Below are 21,851 nucleotides of genomic sequence, written 5' to 3'. Positions count from 1 at the left end.
GTATTTTATGCCATATTAAACCAACAAAGGTCCTATTTGATGCTAGTTTACGTCCTATTGGAGGCAAATTTCCACCAATGTATTCAGCTCAATTCGGTAACTGCATATATGAATAGATAGCGTGCCTGCCAGCTTGTTAAGCTTTCAAAGAATATGTTCCCAGAAAAATCTGAGGCATAACGACATTATTTTTCATCATTCCTTTGACAGAGGCATCCCAATTATGGGAGAACGAATGGCAGGGAAATAATGGAGGCAAATGTTGCACATCGCCAATACACTTACCTTTACACAACCGACCGCTATTTTCTATATATCAACACTGATGTGTAAGGGTGGATGTAGGTCAGCTTTTGTAGTACGATCTGATTCGGCCACCGTACAAAAAGGGGACAGACGGCCGGCTTTACAACTGAATAAAGCCGTCCTAACAAAATAATATATTTGCAGGCATCACAACGTAATCAATCTACCTTTTACATTTGTTTTGCTATCGATTAGTACTTGGAAATTCATTCCTTTTGGGAAAATATACAATGAGTTCTTTTATAGATTCCTAATTTAAAAGGAGACTATTCTGAAATGCTCTTGTCCATGTACTAGTATACACAGTGATTGGAAATTTTTGCGATACTCTGTTCCCCAGGAATTATTGTTATTGACAGAGAGGGGTAATTTTACCGAAGATAAATTTGAAACTTATAGGACTAAATCCTTTCTGTACATTCGCATGCATCCCCCTGATAAAATGTATATTAGTCAGAACGTCTCCGCGTGTTGAAATAGTGCCCTACAATTAAGCAAGATTGATGATACGGAGGGGTGGGGAGATTTAGATACACACTTGGCAATTGCCTATTCTATCAGTTATTAGAACGGGGAGTCATAGATATAGGTATAATGGACTTGTGTGTGAGGGCTGGTATGATAATGTTTACTCACTCTAATGTTGAAATATTGCCAGCCTGGCATGCTAAATTGGTACAAATGCCATACCCTACTGCAGCATTTTGCCTGAACTTCAACTTAAAGACAAGTGTGTAGAAAAGGAATGGTGTCAAAGATACCTCCCTACACTATATAATACTATCATCTACTTCATGTATCAGCTGTTTTAAGGAGAACTATGAATAATAGCATCGCTTTGACAACAAAAACCTAACAAAATGATACAAAATATTTACACGCTGGAAATTTGTATAAACAAATACACATGGACGGCTATTCTTAGACCTCGCGCTAAAAATACCGTAACAGTCTGCCTGTATAATATTTGGCTGTTTGCCACTGATAGTGGCCCTGTGTTGAAGTATACAGAAATATATAAATAAAACTAAAGTCATCAAAACTTATGTGTCATGGTACAACAACTTTTTATAATATCACAATAAACACCTCTTTTGATAGCTAATAGAGTTACAAGGGTATGACATAATAATTAAAGGGAAAAGGATGCTCTAGATAGTGCAATATAATTGTAGGTATGCCACATATACTATAGAAACAGCAGGGCAATATCTTACTTTTCAGCTCAAACTTTCTTTTATAATATCACAATCAACACTCCTTTTGATAGCTAAAAGGTATGGCATAATAATTAGAGGGAAAATGCTGCTCTAGATAGTGCAATAATTGCTGGCATGCCCCATTCAGAAAGCTATATCAAACAGTACGGGAATATCTTACTTTTCAGCTCAAACTTTCTTTTATAATATCACAATCAACACCCCTTTTGATAGCTAAAAGGTATGACATAATAATTAAAGGGAAAATGCTGCTCTAGATAGTGCAATAATTGCTGGCATGCCACAGATAGAGAAAGCTATAACAAACGGTAGGGGAATATCTTACTTTTCAGCTCAAACTTTCTTTTATAATATCACAATCAACACCCCTTTTCATAGCTTAAACTTTAAGTTAAAGGTATGACATAATAATCAAAGGGAACATGCTGCTCCAGATAGTGCAATGATTGCAGGCATACCAGATAGAAAACGCTATAGCAAACAGTAGGGGAATATCTTACTTTTCAGCTCAAACTTGTTGGTGAACTCGAAGGAGAAGACGCCCTGGTAGCGGTGAGGGTGAGAATTCATCAGTTTCATGAGAGTGATCGGCTTTCTGTCCTCCTGTACATCGGTCGTCGACGTGGTCGTAGAGCAAGATCCAGACGCGGGACTTGTCTTCTGCATTTTTCCCATAAAGGGCCAAAAATAGAAAATTCTGCTCGGATGTTAAATAATTCTTAAAAAAAGGAGAAGGAAGAAAAAAATCGTTCGCTGGAAAATTAAAAATTATTCCTGGGAAACTTGGCGTTTGAGGTGACGTCTTGTTAAATCCGTTGGCACAATATTCTTGCCGCAGTCTCTTCCTTCCTTTGGGTATCACTGACGGATATCTCCGCTACACATCAAAACATGGAGATACCATTTCAATCAGAGATGAAGTTTTCAAATCTCGTTTCAACGCTCGTCGTCAGACGTAGTCAATCCTGGGCATGCAGAGCGGAGAGAGTCCGGGAACTTGACATAAGGAGGGCATGGCCACACGTGTTGCAGTTGAAAACAGTTCAGTCCTGAGTCCTATATACAGCCCAGCAGTACCACTCCCGCTTACACATCACAGCATAACTGGGCTTGACTGATGGTGGCCCCAGCGGTAACCTTACCAGCTGACATGTGCAGCACACATGCCTCTCCACAAATCACTGGGAGACTGCAGCCTGGCACACCAGGCCTTGGGTTAGCAGGCAGTAGTTTACACACCGGTGTAGCCCGGGTAGGATTTGGGTCAGGCTAGGGCCCAGCTGGTGTGGCAGAGCAAGCTGATTTGCCAGCAGATCATCCCATGCACCGCACACTCCCACTGGTGGCTCCAGAGGTGATTATATGTTCCTGATCCTGAAGGACTCCTAGCCTTGCGCAGGCTTTCCAGGGAGGTCCACTTCACACACACACGCGCTGTTAGAGCAGTAACTGCAAACCGCACCACATTTCCAAGAAATCACGTCGGAGATGAAAATCACTGCCCACGTCTTCGTTGCTACTAGAGAGATCTACAATGCACCTTCGGTGATTCCTGTTAAGAATATATCCAACTATGCCCCCACTACTACAGTACAGGGGACTGTTTAAAGGCTGTTTGCTGATATACTCCCAGCTGCCTTGTGGATGCCAAGCCTGACTGCTTCCCACTCTACTGTATTTACTCATCCCTCCTGAGCCAGCCGACTCCCTTGATTGGACAGCCCACGGTGCCTCTGATTGGCCAGCACCGGGGCTTGAACTGTGGGCATGAGTGATTGACTTGCCTGTGAAATCCCCACTGATTACAAGCTAATGAGTGCAGTGGTGCCAATAGCCATGTGGGTCTCTTCCTGGTCTGTTTACTGCTCCCATAGGGTGCAGGTGGGATAGGTAATGGCCCTCCCCGATTGGTTGCCTAATTAGCCGGCTGCGATCTGATTGGCAAAGCTCGGAATAATTGACAGGAATACTCGACGTTTATGTAGAAAGCACGGATTACACACCGAAGGCACTTAAAGCTGATGACAATGTAAATGGACACCTCAGTCAGCAAGTTTTTTAGGGACAGTCTCTATAGATGGGATTTATATGTGCAGAGTATGGTTTAAGGGAAGGTCTTTATGGTTCAAAGGCTGCTCATCACCAAACTGAGCTGCCGTGCATTCACATTCCAGCACAGTTCTAAAAGACCTGGTCTCAGATGGCCAGAGCAGCCCAGTCATCCATCAAGACGGCTTTACTAATCCCCCCTAGTTCCTCATCTCTCTAAAATGGATGGTCACTGGCTTATAGGAGTGATCGCACGGACGGCAGAGTTCTTGCGATTGCCGGACTCAGAAGACGGAGAAAATTTATCCTCCGCGGTCAGTTCAAGAAGACGACTTGCTCTAAACAAGCTTGAGTGATCGTACATGGATAAGCCAAGCGTCCGTGGAACTTGATCTTGTTCTGGGTAACAAGAGCGATGGCTTTTGGCGCGGGGGCCGCTGATTGAAGAAGGCCAAGAGAAATCACCGTGAGGCACGAGACCCCGTACGCGTGATATTGGGACATCGAGGAACGTGCGAATTGATGGCGGGAGAAGGGTGCGGAGTGATTGCGACGGCACGGAGCCCCAGCGATCGTGCAGGGTCGAGTGGCTGCAGCCAGCCCGGGCTCGAGCTCGCTTTGATCAATACGAGAAGTGGTTTTACAAATGGCTGAGTGGCGCTCCCATCAGCCGTCGGGAAAATTGTCTGACAGGAGTCGTTACACGCGGGTCACGTCCGGGGCCCCAGGTGCGAACGTCGGGACTCATCAGTCCCAGAGATCAGCCGGGAAAATTAGTCCTGACAGGGTCCCCCAGGGACAGGGAAGTGGCTCGCGGCGTAGATCTCAATCAGCCGATTTGTAGCCGGCAGGTTGGGGCAAATGGCCGATGGCTCTTTCGTGATTCCATCAGCAAATCATGGTCTTAGTGTGGAGAGATGTCCCCTGGCTGAAAAGCGCCGGGCATGAGTGATGTCCCTGACTGCCTCGTATCTCGCCATCTTTCATCATGTATATATCCCGGGACGTTGACCACTGTTATAATACACACACTCAGCACTATCCTATACTCAAAACGGCTTTCAAAAGGGAGTCTCTAAATGTGGGGGGAGTCCATTCAGTATGGTTCGTTAAGTCGTGTTAAGCATTTATTATACGGAAGGTCTATAAAGTTTGATGGGTCCATGAAATCTGAGCAGTAGTGTGACAAGTTGTCCCCTTCACACCTACAGACACTTCAGTTTTCACACCTCTATACTTCCCACAAAACAATACCCGAGATTCTTCATAATTACTGTAGCTGAACACTTAAAAACTGCACCAAGGAAAGAAGAAGTGCCAAAGTTTTTTTACTGTATAATTGCATCTTTTCTGCACTCTCTTTGTCATTGATGGATCATTTTACAAAATGATTATACCTGACACAGTCCCTTGGGGGTTAGATGTTGAAAAAAAAGTACATTACATGATTTCAATCATAGGAGATATTAGAGTTTGCTGATAAAAAAATAGTTTACTAATAGCAGATACATGTATAACATATTTTCAGGGGGTTGTCACTCAAACTCAAACTCCAAGCAGATGTTGGGGGTGTTAAAATCATTACGTTTTCCTACTTGGCACAATCTGTTCAATTCTGTCACAAACTCTATCTATTGACATCAAGTTATCCAACGGGCAAAAAAACAACATTCTACCCAATTGTACATGCATAGCATGCACATGTATAGCAACATCCCCCTTTTCTAAAATCCTGGATTCAAAGCTGAAAGACTTGATGCTATTAGAATCTCAACATGCAAATGCAGTGCATTATAAATTGTACAGGGTAGATGAAATCTAAGTGTGAATTGGACTGGAAGACCTAACGTTACATGTATAAGCCTACATATATACCAGTCATAACCTTATATTGACATCAAAAAGCTTGACAACAATTATAGATAACAGGTAGAAAGGCAAAATTTGCTAGCAAGTGCGAGTCTCCCTCCTCTTTTTAAATCATGGAAAATGGATCATTTTTGGTTAAAAAAAATAAGTAAGAGAAAGAAAGGAAAGAAGACATCAAACAAATTAACATACAGCAATTTCTGGAAAATGTTCAATAAAATTGCCAGCCCAGCCAGTTCACTATTGCCAAGCTGCAATGCAGTATCATGGTCAGCTGCTAGGGGGCCCATAATCAGACCACGAAATATCACATTAAGATTGATATCCATCCTCAACTTCCCGAATGGTTTTTTCCACAAAAACCCAATAAACAAAAACAAAAGCATGAACTTCTTTTTATATTTTTGATTCAAGAAAATGACTTTCAAACAAAATAACTGATATTTAAATATCCAAAACGTTTCGACATTCTTAGCTTGAAGTAAAAGTTTGATGCAAATTGATGCAGATGTCACTCGAATCGTCTCCGTTATTTATCCAATAGTAGAGTTTTCTCACAAAATATTTCTACTCTGGAAAGAAGCATTATCATTACATGGAATCTGATACAGCATCACCAACTACAGATGCTGTCCATATTTCATGTCTACCAAAATGTCCGCTCCGTGCACTTGTGATGCCACTGGGAGCAGATGACTTGGCTTCTTTATCAAGCTTTACTCTGGTATTGAATGGGGAGGCCTTCAGTGCAGGCTTCAGCCCTCAGTATGCTGGAGGCACTTCGAGCGTTAATGCATCACCATGAATAGAAGATGCGCAACTTGATTATGTCCAATTCCACAGGAGGACGGTAAAACCCGTGGTATTATGTCCGGCAGGAGTGTTAACACCGATCTCCCTCAAGTAGGGCGCCCGCACTAAGTCACTCCGGTCTATCAATTCCACAGTGATTTCCTCTGCGAGTGTGTAGCTGTCGCAATCTGCGCAATAAAACTTGGGCTGACAGTTGGAAAATTACCTGTCATGACTGCCCCGCAGGCGTTTAATGCGTTTTTCGTCGCTGCCATTGCTTCTGGAGTAGTGTGTGTGTGTGTGTGCTATGTAGATGAAACTCCTGGATACCTGCCTGCATATTATTACAAATATGATGCACATGCGTCGGACAGGTTCGCTGCCAAAGGATGAGGCCGTACGCTAGAGGGAAGCTGACATCACCGGTATGTACGTCACATGAACCACTAAGTATCTGATACCAGCCCAGAAAAGAACAAGAAACAGTCATGCCTTCAAATATACCAGAGTTATCAACCATTAAGGATTGAGGAGTTCAAAAACTTCCCAAGAACTATCGTAGACTGGAACTAATTGCCACCAAGCACAGTTGGGGCATCATCACTAGAAAGCTTTAAACAACTCCTGCAATCAAATGTGCAAAGATTGAGTGTAACAAGTCGTTCGCTGTGATATAGCTAGCTGCCGCCACACCGCGTGCCTGAGAAGCTGGTGTGTTACGCCCAATGGCAGTTATACTGATACAGATACGTCAGAACGATAACTGTGACGTTTCCCAGGGCAGTAAAAGTCATGCTTATAACCAGGACATCCCGATCGGAGGATCTACGGCAGAGCCCGAGGCGTCTCCACCTGCAATAGACCTGGCTCTCCAAACAAATCAGCAGGACCGACACACCTGCCAGGCTTAGGGGCCTTTCTCTGACCTCGGGAAAATTGCATTATACGCAGTGCACCCTGCCTTTAGTACAAAAAGACCCGAATCTTACAAAAACTCCAACTCTTGGGCACTTGTCGTTTTGCCAGGCGATCTACAGCTTCAGTCGCTCTCTACGGGTCTGGCTGTGCAGTGCCTATCGTAGCTAGTAAAGCCGATTCTGGCCCGGGAGTCTCCTACTACTTGAGTACAAAAACTCCTACTACTTAACAAGAAATCAGAGATTTCAGACTTTTGGGAAGATGTAATATGCAATCCACGGCTGCCTGAATTCCCTCATGTCAACCTCTTAAAATTGTAAAATTATATGCAGCACACTCTGCCTCGAGCACAAAAAGACCTGAATCATGTAACTGCTACTACTTATTACAACAAGAAATCAGAGATTTCAGACTTTTGGGAATTCATTCTTTCCTAGAACTATTGAGTGGAATCATCACCAAACCAAGTACAGTAGGGGCATTACCATTTATAGCTTTAAACAGACTTTTAGAGTTAGATGTTCAAGGGTGAGGCGTAACAAGTCGTTCAGTGTAATGTAGCCAACTGCCGCCGCTTCGCATGACAGCGAAGCTGTTATACCACAAGGTAGTTATACCGGCTATACAGATACAGATGTAGTATGCAATCCACAGCTTCTCGAATTCCCTCATGTCAACCTCTTATTCCTGTTGGCTTCCATCCCCCCCCCCAACAGTCTAACACCTTTGACTTCCTGTCATTCTGCCTGTCAATCTTCCCCCACCCACCTGACAACAAACACAAACCCACAGTTCAGCCACCCAAAACAGTACTTCCATACCCTAAAGTAGAAAATGTGCAGTGTAGTGGTATGTCAATACTTTGCTGTGAAACCTAGTAATTATATAATGAAGTTTATGCTTAGAGGCATTCGTAAGTTATAATGCATGATGGATATATCATTGCCTTCCAGACCTGATGACAAGTTGAAAAGAAGGCAAAATTCTTCACATTAAAAATAGACAAGTCTATGGTGTTTTTTCAACTGCATGTTATCAGCCTTGGAATAAAAGAACTTAGACTTAACACACTCTCCTCTGCTTCACATAATCTAAATTTAACCTTTCCTGATTGGAATTATAAAGAATACACTGATTGAAAAGAGGAAACAGAGGGAAAAGAATTGGTGTGTTTTTTTTAGAAACTAGCAGCAGAGGTTATTCCTGTAAATATAGTATGCAATGTCTGGCACATGTGTGGCTACCAGCTGGTCCTGCCAATCATTCCTGTTGTACACAACCTGTTCCTGTCATTATACACTGCAGAACAGGTGCTCTGTAAAATTAGAGCCTGAAAAACAGGTTCAATGTCACATACACATGGCTGCTTAATATAGCCCACTTAGCTGGATTCAAAACCTTTCCTACATTGACATACAAATGTACAGTACTGCACATGTATATACATGTATGGTTTCTTTTCCTTATAATGTACTCAACAGACTGATTTGTTATTAGAAAAAAATACCGAAACTCGCGATTAGCCCCACGCAATTGTAACACTATATCAAAGACAGACTTGCGCTAGCCCTTGTTGTTTGAGTGATTAAGATTTATTAAGTCTTATTCTATATTACCTTATTCTATCCTTTTTTTGTACTTTGTTCATTTGTTGTTGCCATAATTTGTACCATGTGCAATTGTCGTGCAATAAAGATCTGTACATATGTCCCAGGTACAAGCACATGATGAGTTAGGAAAACAGTCTTTTCAAATGATTCGGCTGCAACATTATAAATAAATACACGAATATATGTTTAAGAAAAAACTATAGTGACTAGCAAATTAGTTATTTATTTCATTGCTGTTCTTTTGGTAGTTATATGACCCTGTTACCTGTATCCTGTGAGTCATGTAAGAGAAAATTCAGAACCTGATACCAGTATGAAGAGAGTCAGGCAACCAATGCCAACTATGGCAAAGGTGTACAGCAACAGGTGAAAGTAATGCCCAATGGAAGGAGGCTGCTGTCTATATGTATACAGTTAAAGATGCAAGGTGGTCTTGTGGTTTAGGGTTGTTGACTGAGAATCTAAAGATCCTGGGTTCAAATCCCTAGCATGATTGCAATGAAGTTCCCTCAAGAGATGGATTTATCACCTAAATTTTTTCCTAATTTGACTCACTTGAAAATGAGTACCTATTCTGTAGGGATGTCCTCTCGGATGGGATGTAAAAAGGAGTCCCCATATTTGAGGACAGCCACACCTCAAGCACATTATTAAGATCCCAGGAAACTTATTAAAAGAGAGGAGGTCCTTCCTGGTGTGAGTGGATCAAACCTTTCAGTCCAGTCTTACACAGATTGTGCCTACTGTATGTGTGATATGACTGTGTAGATGTGTGTGTAATATTTGAAGTAGCTCTCTATAACTGGTCTTTCCACATGGTCATTTACATATTACCCTAATTATACAAATCATAATAAGTCATAAACGTTACATGTGTATGGGTGTATGTGTATATGTGTGTATATGTGTGACTTGGCCAGATTCTAGAAAATATATCCTCAAAGAGCATGCGACTACATCTATATCATTGTATTACTGCTGCATTATAAAGTATGACATCAAAATGAAAATCGTTTGTATGAAATTGGCGGCGACATTTTCAAGTCACGGAACCGTCGCCAGAGCCCGGTGCCAAAACTAGCGGGTTAATTGCGTAAGTGTGGAGGGCGTGTGAAAATTACATGTGAGGCATCGAAATTATAGTAATTTGGGAGGTGGCATCATGTACAGGAAATACCCTGGGGAGAAAGACTGATCCACTGGCAACGAGCCAAAACATTTCACCTCCGAGCTTTTGAGACAAAACAGCTGAAAATGATCCAAATGAAATATGCTATGAATCGATGATGCTGTATATGCTGGTAAATACATGTCAGTTAAGATATGGGGGATGCCTTTATATCCTTGTTATGCGTTGTCAATGCTGATTACGTAATTAAGGGCCATCTATCTTTATATAGAATTTTTCATGCCATTCAATGGTCCATGAGCCCTGATTAGCATTTTGAATACGGATGGATCCTGACTGCATGGTAATATAAGATCCAATAAAATAATAATATTTGTACAATTTTTCCATTAGAGAATTTGAAGTTGGGCAGTTTGACACAAAAACGGTTATCAAAACAGATAATTACAGAATAGATATTAATATTGGTCTGGAAGTCATTTTCAATGTAGTCTTATTCAACACACAGTCTTCTGATATGTCCTGCCACTGACGAACTGAAAGAAGAAAGGTGTGTAAGTAAGGTGACTTTTTGGAAGTAAATGGCCATAATAGAACTTGAAAGCTCACAGCCACAGAAAAAGTCAATCTTGATATCTAAGGCCAAAGCAAGTAAATTGTATGGATGACATCCTCTGCAGACTCCAAATCTAATGCGATAGCGCTAAAAAAACAAGGTGGGCAAAAAAAAAAGATCGCATTAGATTTTTTGTTTTTGAGAACAGGCCAAAATCAATGCGCGCACGGATGTCATCCATAAAGTTGAATCAGTGTAGCCTACATTTGTAAGATGGCTATGGGATCAGGGCACCCAAGTCAGCTTTTCAACAACACCAAATACAAAAGTGAGCTGACAACCACACCGTGACGTAAAAAATACTGGAAGAAGAAAAAAACACAAAACAACCCAAACCACAATCAAATACACACCACATGCCAGCAATGGTTAACAATGGAGCTAAACTGCCCCTCCTAAGTACATCACAACGGGACATTTCACGGGAACGTCCGTCCATTCTCCGCACCTAATGCTTCATGCTCGCCACCATTGTGTTCGCAGAAAGGGTCTGCAGGAGCGAAGCAAGATGTTGTGTGTCGCATAATTGGCTCGTTTCGACCCCATCAGACATCTACACCACATTTCACGGTGCCCTGGTCCGAGGATACAGCAGGCTACAAGCCTGGGATTGTGTTAGCCTCCGTAGCAGGCTTGTAGAACTGGGGGGTTTGGTGGTCTTCAACTGTTTTCTGATTAGCCCAGTTCTAAAACGGGGGTAATTCACCCAGGCCGGCTATGTTGTCTATATGCAATCAGAAAATAGCAAATAAAAGCTCCCAAAGACCATGAAGACCCCCCAAAACCCCCAGTTTTTGGCATGCTATGGAGGCTAGGATTGTGTCGGACAGGGTTCTAGTCAGTTCAAATTTTTTTTCCGTCAGCCCAGGTTCATGATCGGACCTATAGAGGGCCAGAGAGTGCTTGCATCTAGGGGGGGTCAGGGAAAAAATTTTGGCTTTTCAAGCCCTTCAAAATGCAATTTCCCACATTTTGAGAGGCAAATCATGGGGTTGAGAGTGGTTGTTGGTGGTCCTTTGGATGTTTTTATATTTTTACCCAACTTTTTTGTCAGCTTTGTCCATCAAGGTTGATGGATTGGTTTTAAACAAATTTATTCCGTCACGCATCACAAAGTTCCTGACGGAAAGACGGGAACTGACTAGAGCCCTGGTGTCAGAGATATTAAAAGTATCAAATTGTACGCGAGGAATCACGTATACATCATGATCATGGTATCTATTACTAGCCTAAGGGTTATCTATTGTCAATCACTTTACGAGATCAATCATAAAAGAAGAATACTGTGTGTAAGTCGAGATGCAATCTTCAAAATCAGCTCTACTTTGTATTTTTTTATTTGACCATTTTAATCTTGTTTTAGACGTTTCAGAGCTTTATTGAATAGTTTCTGTTCAACTTTCAAGATACATGTAAATGTACGTTCTTGAAATATTACATTTTTGTCCAATCAAAGGTACAATATTGCAGCTTTTTTAGGTGGAGGAGCATATTTTGAAACATATTTCTCTGTAATTTCAGTTTTTTTCTACCGTTAATGACTTGCCCACCTGCATAAATTGCTGGCTAATATACAGGTGATAAAGAGTCATGAATAAAATGTGTTTCACAGTTGGATGGGCCCACCAGGGACAATGATGGCACCACAGTCCCACACATCATTACAAACTTTCCAAGGCACATCCATTTCTTTCTCACTGGGGCCTGTCGGCTCCATACATGATGTGTTCAAACTTTACATAATATTTTTTTTTTTACTTTCTATTGCAAGGCTCTAGGCAGGTCAATTTTTTTTTCAATCTAGGCCACACCAATTTAATTTCTTGGTTCTCGGATTTTTTCAGAAAAAATATGAAGCAACAGGGCGAAAAAAAATAAAAATGAAAACAGGTCTAGGCATCCTATTAAAGGCTTAAATGCTACAAAATGAGCCATGAAGTCAACACAAAAGGCTGGGTTAAAATTTAAACATTGAATTTTGAACTTTTAATCAAACCACTGCAATGATAGATGGGAAAACTGTAACAACTAAGAAGAAAAGGACTTTCCTCAACTGTTGGGGGGCAAAACATGAGCATTTTTCAGTTGATTCAGGACCAGAATCAAATTTTTTTTTTTTTTTTGCAAATCAGAAAAAAACAAAGAGGCGAATCCGAGAACCAACAAATTAAATTGGTGTGGCCCTAGTACTAGCAAGCCATTAAAAATGCAATTTCCCACCTTTTGAGAGGAAAATTGGATTTTTCAAAATTTGTACCCAAAATTTGTGCTAACTTTATCCATCAAAGAGGTTGACGGATTGGTTTAAAAACTTTTTTCCTCACATGGCACAAAGTTTCTGCAATATTGATGGAAAAACGGATGCTGGCTAGAGCCCTGGGGAATCTTTATTGTATTGTTATTTTATTGTATTGCTATATTTGTGCTCTTGACAAGTGTGGATACAATAGAAGAAAAAATACTAGGTGAAAAACCTGCCTTCCATATAACAGCACCACATTGATCCTAATAATATTCTTTCCTAATTACAGTATAAAAAAAGGAGCCTTAAGTCATAGAAAAGTGATCCTAAAGTATCTATCTTTTTCAAAAAAACAGTTACTCAGGCAACTGGATATGGTTTTGACATATCTGCCTTTCTCTTTTATGTGTTCTGTTGGGATCTACTTTCAACAAAAACATTATACCAGTACACTGAATAGGAAACAGAAAACCTCCACTTCACTTGCAGTCTTGCCCTCTACCATTCAGCACGAGACCAAGGAAACAAGAAAAGCCGATCGAATAACGAATGCTCAGGTGCAGGACCCCATCTCTGGACAATATGTGCTTTGAGGGAGGGTTCCCCTATCTAATGAATATGTGCCTGGGTGGACACGCTGTCATAATTGATGCATCCATAATTAATCATGCCTTACAACACAGGTGTATTGAAAACTGAGAGTGTAAGGATGACTGTGTAGAATATAGTGTTACATGTGCTGTACAATTTGTGTATCCCCAAAGTTCAATCCACACTGGTTGATACAAAAGGCTGAGGAAATGATGGAAAATTCTCGAAAATATCAAAGGCATGACTGTTTTGTCAAGGGTACATTCACTAGTTTGTATTTCCTTGGCTGCCTATTACAAGCAGTTGTATGAATTCTATGAAATTTGTAAGGATTTTATGAAAAACACACAAAGCACTATGTGAAAACGTAGCCTGGTTACCAAACCTCATTTTAGCTACCTTGTCTCTTTCGTCCTCCCCACAATTCGTAGAGAGGATGAAAGAGACTGAAGTCCTGCTTTCTGTCTCATACTCCTAACATAACGACAGACTTCAATATACAATGTAGTAGTGGTCCACTTCTCTTTTATTCACTTGTACAAATTGTACAAAGCCGGTGGCATGTCTGAAACTGGCATCCCTTCATTGGGTGAGAGTGGTGTTACAGTATTAACTCACCACACAGTGGTTTACCTCTCTGTCACTTTGGCAAATCCTTCAACGTCGCAGCTGAATTGGAAAAGCAGTTAAGGTTAAAGCTAAACTTAGCAAGGTCCTAACTACTGTAAGCTCGTATTCCTAAATATTTACTTTTTGCCATTGCTCATGTTTGTGGCGGCTATATCTGGTATAGTTGAGTCAGGTCAGTCTTGTCAAAAATACCATGATAATAAACACCATTGTCTTTTGCAAAAAATGGGGTCTGTAAGTTTGTCCAGGCTTTTTGGGGGAAATAGATCCTGTTGTTTATCTCAGAATAAAACCATCATTTGTTCAACTGGAAGGAGTCTGTATTCAGACCTTACAGTGCCACATTTTCGTAGCAGCCAGGTTTGGTACTGCAGATACATTGTATGGGCCACCCCATGCCTACATTTGTACATGACTGTATATCCCAACACTCATGTGTTCCGACACCCTTCCAACAACTCCATCTAATAGTATGTTCTAACATCCCTTTTCGCTTCGACTTCCGATTCTTCATTCTGTACAAACTGTCTTATTTTTAGGCCACCCAATAATTACTATTCATAAACCATTTAAAAAAGAAAGAAGAATAAAGAGAAAAACAAAAAGAAAAAAGATACCAAAGAAAAACACAGTTTTAGGTAGTAGGAGGGGAACTTTTAAAAGCAATATCTCACTGAAACCTATCTTTAACATCACTCCAATCAAATACAGCAGTAGTGTGCATAACAGCACAGCTTAACATCATCGATCTACCCAGCTTGTTATATGTTAATGTCCTTTGCAGAAATGAAGAAAAAATTAACGACAAGGGAATTGTTTGGGAGCAAATCAGACCGGTTGCCCCGACTGTCAGAACCGCGTTGGCTGCGCATCCGTCAGGGGAAACGGGAGAGACCCTGTATAATGTCATTTGTGTTAGAATTTGCCACAGGCTCATTATGAATTCATAGACCAACTGTCGGCATTCCTATACCACAGCAGACCTCTTGGGAACCGTCCCTACAAAATTACACAAGCTAAAACTATTTCTAAACCATCCAAAGTACACATCTCTCATTTAGAACAATTCATACAATAGTCTAGACCGATTAGCTATTTCTAAAAGTGTCGCTGATGATTTGAAAGACTTATTTTTTGTTGCGTGCACCCCCGTCTTGATTAAATGGGCTGTTCCCAGAAAGTGGGGTGCAGGTGCATGCAGTTGTGAAAGCTTTCAAGTGAGGTAATAGCCCACCGTGCCTGCAGACCACCGGGCTCCAGAGGGGCTTTAATGTGATAGGGGGAGTCCAGGTAGAGTCGGCAAAACTGTACTGACAGACATCTGACACAGCACTTTTTTCTGAAGATCAAAAAATCTTTTTGTTTCCACCTGCATGGCAACAACTTATCTAAAATCTCATTTTTGAGACCCTTTATATAGAAATGCTGCTATTTGTTGGCAAGGAAACTGCTGGGGACAAATGTGTGGTTTAGATGTGAGGAGTGGGGCATTTGGCTGGAGATTTTAGCTGCTGAGAAAACAAGACTCAGGATATATAGAAAAAGCGTAAAATGGTAACAGGAGTCAGGATAGCAAGCCTTTAGGATGCCCCTATGTTCCACCACAGAGTTGTCATGTCAGAACATAGGTTGAGTTGTAGGAACATAGGAGTGTTGGAACATGGGGATGTATACTGTACATGTAACTTTCAATATGCTTTGACAGTCTCTGTTACAACAATGTACATGTATTAGTGAAGTGTACCAAGCGTACATGAAATGTACGTGTATGCTGACAGGACTCTCACAAATTATCACGCTGCCAGTTCTCTTTGATGACACTTTCTCACATGTCATGATCCAGATACAGGAGATACGAACACCGGAGAGACTAGGATGAAATGGACGTAACTCGGTATCTAACATGGAGGTGCTAAAAGATGAGCTACCGAATATGAAGACAGTATCCTGCCACATATGCTAGTATGCAATTATTATAGTCACTGACAAAAGCTAGTGGATACTAGCTGAAACGTCTGACCGTTTCCAAAATCATATCCAGTTGCTTGAGTAACTGCTTTTTGGCATATTGTAGTAAAGTTACTGAAATTTCATCTTCTCATGTCTTTTACAAACCTCCCCAAAGCATGATATTCTAACATGGTGCATCCTGACAATTACTAGTAATGCAAGAAAGGCACTGATTTCCCTATTCAAAACATCAATCAGCAGAAGATCTGAGCACCTGATCACAGCATGCGAGCATGTGATCTGTAAGCACGTCGGGAGGACGTACTGCGCCTGCGAAGAACCCTGTATTTTTACGCTTTTCGGTGGATTTTTGGTCAACGTTGCATTAGAATTTTGCCTGTTGCAGAGGATGTCTTTTCCGACAGAACATTTGGAACCTACGGACGAGATGTTAACCTTATATGTGCGAATATGACCTTATATGGGACATTCTGCCGAAGTGCTATGTACAATACATTACGGATTACGCGCAGGTGCAGTACGTTCTGCCGACGTGCTTCGTCGGTAATCCTGCACCCTGTCCACTACTAACGTTACATCTCCTCGCAAACCCACCCCAGACGACTATAGCTACTAGGTGATTAGGTCGCCTGTCCGCACAGGCCGTTTATTCTGCACTCACTTATTTGCGCTGACATTGGTGAGACCATTAGCCGCGTGGCTGTTTGAACACCTGCTAACTGTGCGCGCTGACCGAAGGGCAGTGTTGATCGTCGAGGATGTACAGCATTTTTTTTTCCAATCTTAGGCCACACCAATTTAATTTGTTGGTTCTCGGATTCGCCTCTTCGTTTTCTTCTGATTTGCAAAAAAAAAAATATATGATTCTGGTTCTGCATCAACTGAAAAATGCTCATGTTTTGCCCCCAACAGTTGAGGAAAGTCCTTTTCTTCCTAGTTGTTACAGTTTGCCCATCTATCATTGCAGTGGTTTGATTAAAATTTCAAAATTCATTGTTTAAATTTTAACCCAGCCTTTTGTGTTTCCTGCATGGCTCATTTCCTAGCATTTAGGCCTATAATAGGATGCCTAGACCTGTTTTTTATTTTCATTTTTTTTTCGCCCTATCGCTTCATATTTTTTCTGAAAAAATCTGAGAACCAACAAATTAAATTGGTGTGGCCTTAACGTCATTTTTCCCCGAACCAGGGGTTAGACGTGCTTGCACCAAGTGCAACTCTTTTTTGAAGCATATATGAACAGTATACATGATGAGTACTACACAGTGTATTCTGTATCACAGTGACCACTTTTCCTCAATCACTTAAATCATGACTTTCACCTATTGTAATATTCTGAGTGAATGAACTGCCATTTTTAAATCGTTTCAAGAGGCCTACTACAGTGTATAAACTCAGACAGAAGATTGACATCCTGACAGACTAACACATGATCCGACAATGCCGATACTTGTCAACCACTGTTCATGGTGACCACTTTTCCTCAATCACTTAGAAGAAATGTTTTTTACCAATATCAAAATAATAATAATATCATTTCAATAGGTCTACTAGTACTACAGACAGAAGATTGACATCCCGACAGGGAAACACATGATCCGACAATGCCGATACTTGTCAACCACCGTTCACAGTGACCACCTTCGCGGTGCGTTGCGACATACGTCAACGTCAAATTTCGCTCGTACACCCCTCCAATCTGTAGTCTGTGGCCCAGCGTGCCCCCAGAGCAGGTGTAGGTATGAAGCATTATTAGTCAATAAGGGTGATAACCAAAGTGGAACAATCTAATAAGGACCCGTAATTTAGGAATGAGGCGTTCCGGCCGCCGCTCGGCTTGTGCCCTGGGGACTGGATCCCATCTCCTGATCCTGGTGCAGGCACCTGGTTACAGATAGGAACGTCCCGCATTTTCCACGGACTGGCATTGATACCAGAAAAGTCGCACAAACAGATGATAACACACAAAGTGAAGAGCTTTCAAGTCAGTCCATATTGTGTAAAAAAACATTTCCAGTGGACCAACGGATTTTTGTAAGATGTAGTGAATGTTTAACTGCTGATGGATGTCATATAGCAAAGGTCTAGTGATACCAGAAAAGTCGCACAAACAGTTGATAACATACACAGCTTAATACTAGCTTAAGTATGTTTTTTATATTACCTGGACCTTAAGCTTACCTATGTGACATTGTTTTGTCTTGTGTTGTAATTTTTATTTCATGTCTAGTGCTGACGTGTATATAAGAATATCACTTGAGTATGTCACCACTATGTATTGTGTTGTTCGTACATTGAAATGAAAAATTATATTTTAAAAAAAAGGGAAGAGCTTTCAAGTCAGCCCACATTGTGTACCCAACGTTTCCAGTGAACCAACTACAGATCTTTTTAATATCGATGTGGCAAATGTTTGATTGCCGATGTCTTCTATATATATGCAAACCAGTGACCACTATGTATTGTATTGTTTGTATGTTGAAATAAAAAAGATTTTTAAAAAAGTGAAGAGCTTTCAAGTCAGCCCACATTGTATCAACAACATTTCCAGTGAACCAATTATAAGATCAATTTAAGATTGCTTTTTGATTTTGTAGGTAGTGCACCAAAAATTTTCCCATATTATTGCCTCACTTTTTGTTTTTGCACCACCATCACCGGTCGCGCTAGGGCAATGACCCCCTAGATGTTACACCCCGTGAGGGGCATTGAAAAAAGAGAAAAAAGAGGGAATGTTTGATCACGGGACAAGGTAGGTACATGTAGCTGTAGGTTTGATTACTGATGCCGAGTAGTATTGAAGTTGTAGTGGTGTAGGCAGGATCATTCCTCCCGCTAGCGGCGTGTGTGATGAAATGTAAGAGGGGTGCCAGCAGGTGTGGACACAGCTGGGAAGGGAGTCCGCTAAATTAAGCCATCAAGTCGACCAGATCAGCACAAATTTCTCTACAGACCCCGGCTATGAGCAGGCATAACTCAATATTGCTCCAGTCAATCCCCCCACCTTCCCGCATGCCTATGAAATGAGATCATATATAGAACTTTCATAATGCAGAAATACATAAAACAATCGTATCTCACTGCTGGGCTGGGTTTTGCCCAAGCGTGACTCTTTATACGCGGCTGAATACTAAAAGATAAAAAGTTATAACAGTTACCGGACATTAGAGTTAATGTTATATCACCAAATTTTACGAGAGGGATGTATTTTGTTATGAGTAATAATTAGAATTTAACACATGCTCCAAGCTCACATAAACTGGGTCCCGTAACACACTTAACATAAGTCGGCTTTAGGAGTTCCAGTGAGCTGTCATGTTTATTCCAAGCTATACTAAACAGTAACTATTGTCCTTTTAAAGCAAACAAGACATTGGAGATTTCAGACTTCAAAGTATTTCGGGTATGATAACTAATAATCCTTGTTACCTCCAGGTAAGGAAGTTTTGTTTCGGGTGGCTCCATTGTGAGTTTGTGTACCTGTTTGTCTGTAGAGGGTAGGTTGACAGCACATGGGTGGGGAAATTTGACAGGCAGAATGACAAGGGGTCAAAGGTGTCAGAATCTGGCTGGGAGCCAGCAGAAATTAGAGGTTGCCATGTTCTGATTTGAAATTCTTGAAAATTATCGAAAAAAGATCAGTCACTATGCCTCTGGAAGTGGGAGTACTTACTGCTTTATGTTCTTGGCAACAACTTTCTGAACTGAAATGTCTGAACATGGTGTCTTCTTTTCATACAACATATTGTAAAGAAATACTATTATCAATAGTATCCAGTGGCCTGAGTAACTGCTTGTTGGCGTATCGTATTACCTGGATGTCTAACCTTCATCGACATACTATTATCAATTTTTTTTGCAGAGTTTTTGTCAAATATGTTTAAGTGGCAAGCCCCTCCCTCTCCACAACATATTGCTACTGTAGCAGATAAAGCTTCTTGATGCAGCAGGCAGAAGCTAACGTTACCACAAATTCAAAGGAACATGTCAACAATAAAGATCAGATTTTTAAGACTCTCAGGCAGTTTAGTATCTCATAAGCCAAGTATTTCTTGTCCACACTTGGTGCCTTATACGAGCACAATAACACCCTATATACCACCACACCATAACTGATATTACAAAGAGAAATATGGCTCATTTAACAAATGGACACTGCGATAAGGGATCTAGAGTCCTGGTGCAGTCTTCCACAGTAGTAGTAACGGGCCATACTGATTTGATTTTATGGATGACATCCTCTGGGATCCACGAAAATTGATGCGAACATGTAAAAAAAAGGTGGGCCAAAGAAAAGTTGTGTTCATTATGAGATCTACATTTTGTAAGTGAGGCTGAATAAATGACTGAACACACAGAGCATGGTATACCAAACAATAAATTCGAGATTTTGTTCTTTTATTTTTCGGGAAACAGATGGCAATTGGAACCCAGAACCTTCAGATTCTGAGTCAACAACCCTAACCACAAGTCCACCTTGCCACCTTTGCATGTTAAAGAACCCATCGCACCTTTTGAAAAAGTGTAGGGGCATGCCCCTGTGTGCGATGGCCCAAACACTACTAACTAGAAGTTGATGATTCACTCAAATCAGCCAGATGAAGGCTTGGCAAACCCCCGTCTTATACACAGTGATATCTACATCATCACCAGGACTTCAGGAATAGTGTGAATTGGCACACTTATGGAGATCCCAACCAACCAAATCAAACCCACTAAACCCAAAGGACCACCATGCCATGTTGGGAAGACTGTGGCCTGTTTATAACCCTAACAACAAGATGATAACAATTTTGATATTCGTGTTTAATTATGGTCTTGTCTTGTTGTACGGTACTGTACATATATATTCTGTCGCATTGTGTGTAATGTATCTACCCAGGGCCACAAACAGCAGTGGTAAGTCACTGAAGAGTGCCACCCTGGTAAAAGACTAAAAAAGAAAGACCACCTCACCATGCTAGCGAGACTGTGGGCTATTTATGAGGGCATGTATCCTGCAGGTGTATCTATCTGCTATCTTGCCTGGAATTCAAACCCAGGACCTTCAGATTCTGAGTCAACAACCCTAACCACAAGACCACCTTGCTATATGGGCAAAACTGTGGGCTGTTTACGAGGGCATGTATCCTGCAGGTGGGTGAAAGGTGCAGGGGTTGAGGGGAAGCCACAGCTGGCGCAGACGCCTGGCAAATTGAGCTGACAATCCGAGCAGATCACTGCAAATTTCCGAGCTGACCCAATCGTGACCAAGCATAACTCAATCTGATCTTCTTGGACAGGACCGACCATAGCAATTGGTATCAAGACCGAAGGGCACCCGATAACTTTGGCTCCGCCGCAGAATGAAATTCATTTCTGGGAATAGGTGCGCCGGTGCATGCACTTAACATAAAAATCAAGGCGGATAGAAGAAACTTTGGGTGCACAACATGAAATAAAGTAGAAAATCAGCAAGACACGAATACAAACCTTGCTGCATCTGTTCAGAACTTGAACATTAAATTCTATAGCTAACTTCAAGATTTATAACATATCATTCATGTAAGACAACAAAAATTTTATTCTTTTTGTGACACTTGAGATAATGTGATAGTATGAAGAATATGCTTTATGCTAGACTATAGCATCTAGTATTTGCACTGGTGCACCTACAATAAAAATTAAGTGCATCACTCCACTTTGGGTGTAAAACACACAATCACACAAACACACAATCACAACCAAACTAAAAAATTATAACATATAATATGTGATCTCGTTATGAGATAGAAATAAGCTTACCTGTCAGTTCATCAGATCCAGAAAGTCACAGGGAAGACAAGATGAAATCATCCACAGGGCAGCAGGCAGCAGACATGGAAAATAAACAAACAGACAAACAACATTATTAAGCCTACAAGTCTTC

At 41.1% G+C, this 21,851-nt stretch overlaps 1 protein-coding gene across 5 annotated transcripts in view; it reads right to left on the bottom strand.

Moving 5' to 3' along the window:
- The window catches only part of LOC109480535 (protein CBFA2T1-like), a 149,775-nt gene that overhangs the window by 103,620 nt on the left and 24,304 nt on the right, over positions 1-21,851 (bottom strand). For 2 of the 5 annotated variants that reach the window (XM_019782750.1, XM_019782746.1), the window contains exon 1: positions 2,027-2,238. The exons of 1 other annotated variant lie outside the window; for it this stretch is intronic. In XM_019782750.1, coding sequence (XP_019638309.1) covers positions 2,027-2,201 — 175 coding nt within the window. In that variant the 5' untranslated portion in view covers positions 2,202-2,238. Of the gene's footprint in view, positions 1-2,026; positions 2,239-21,851 lie in introns of those variants that run through there. 2 more of the 5 variants (XM_019782744.1, XM_019782747.1) reach the window with 1 other exon arrangement.

This window comes from Branchiostoma belcheri, unplaced genomic scaffold, assembly GCF_001625305.1.
Source record: "Branchiostoma belcheri isolate BF01 breed outbred unplaced genomic scaffold, Haploidv18h27 scaffold51, whole genome shotgun sequence".
NCBI lineage: Eukaryota > Metazoa > Chordata > Leptocardii > Amphioxiformes > Branchiostomatidae > Branchiostoma > Branchiostoma belcheri.
The sequence above is the reverse complement of the archived record's forward strand: the minus strand, read 5'-3'. Positions and strand labels throughout refer to the sequence as shown.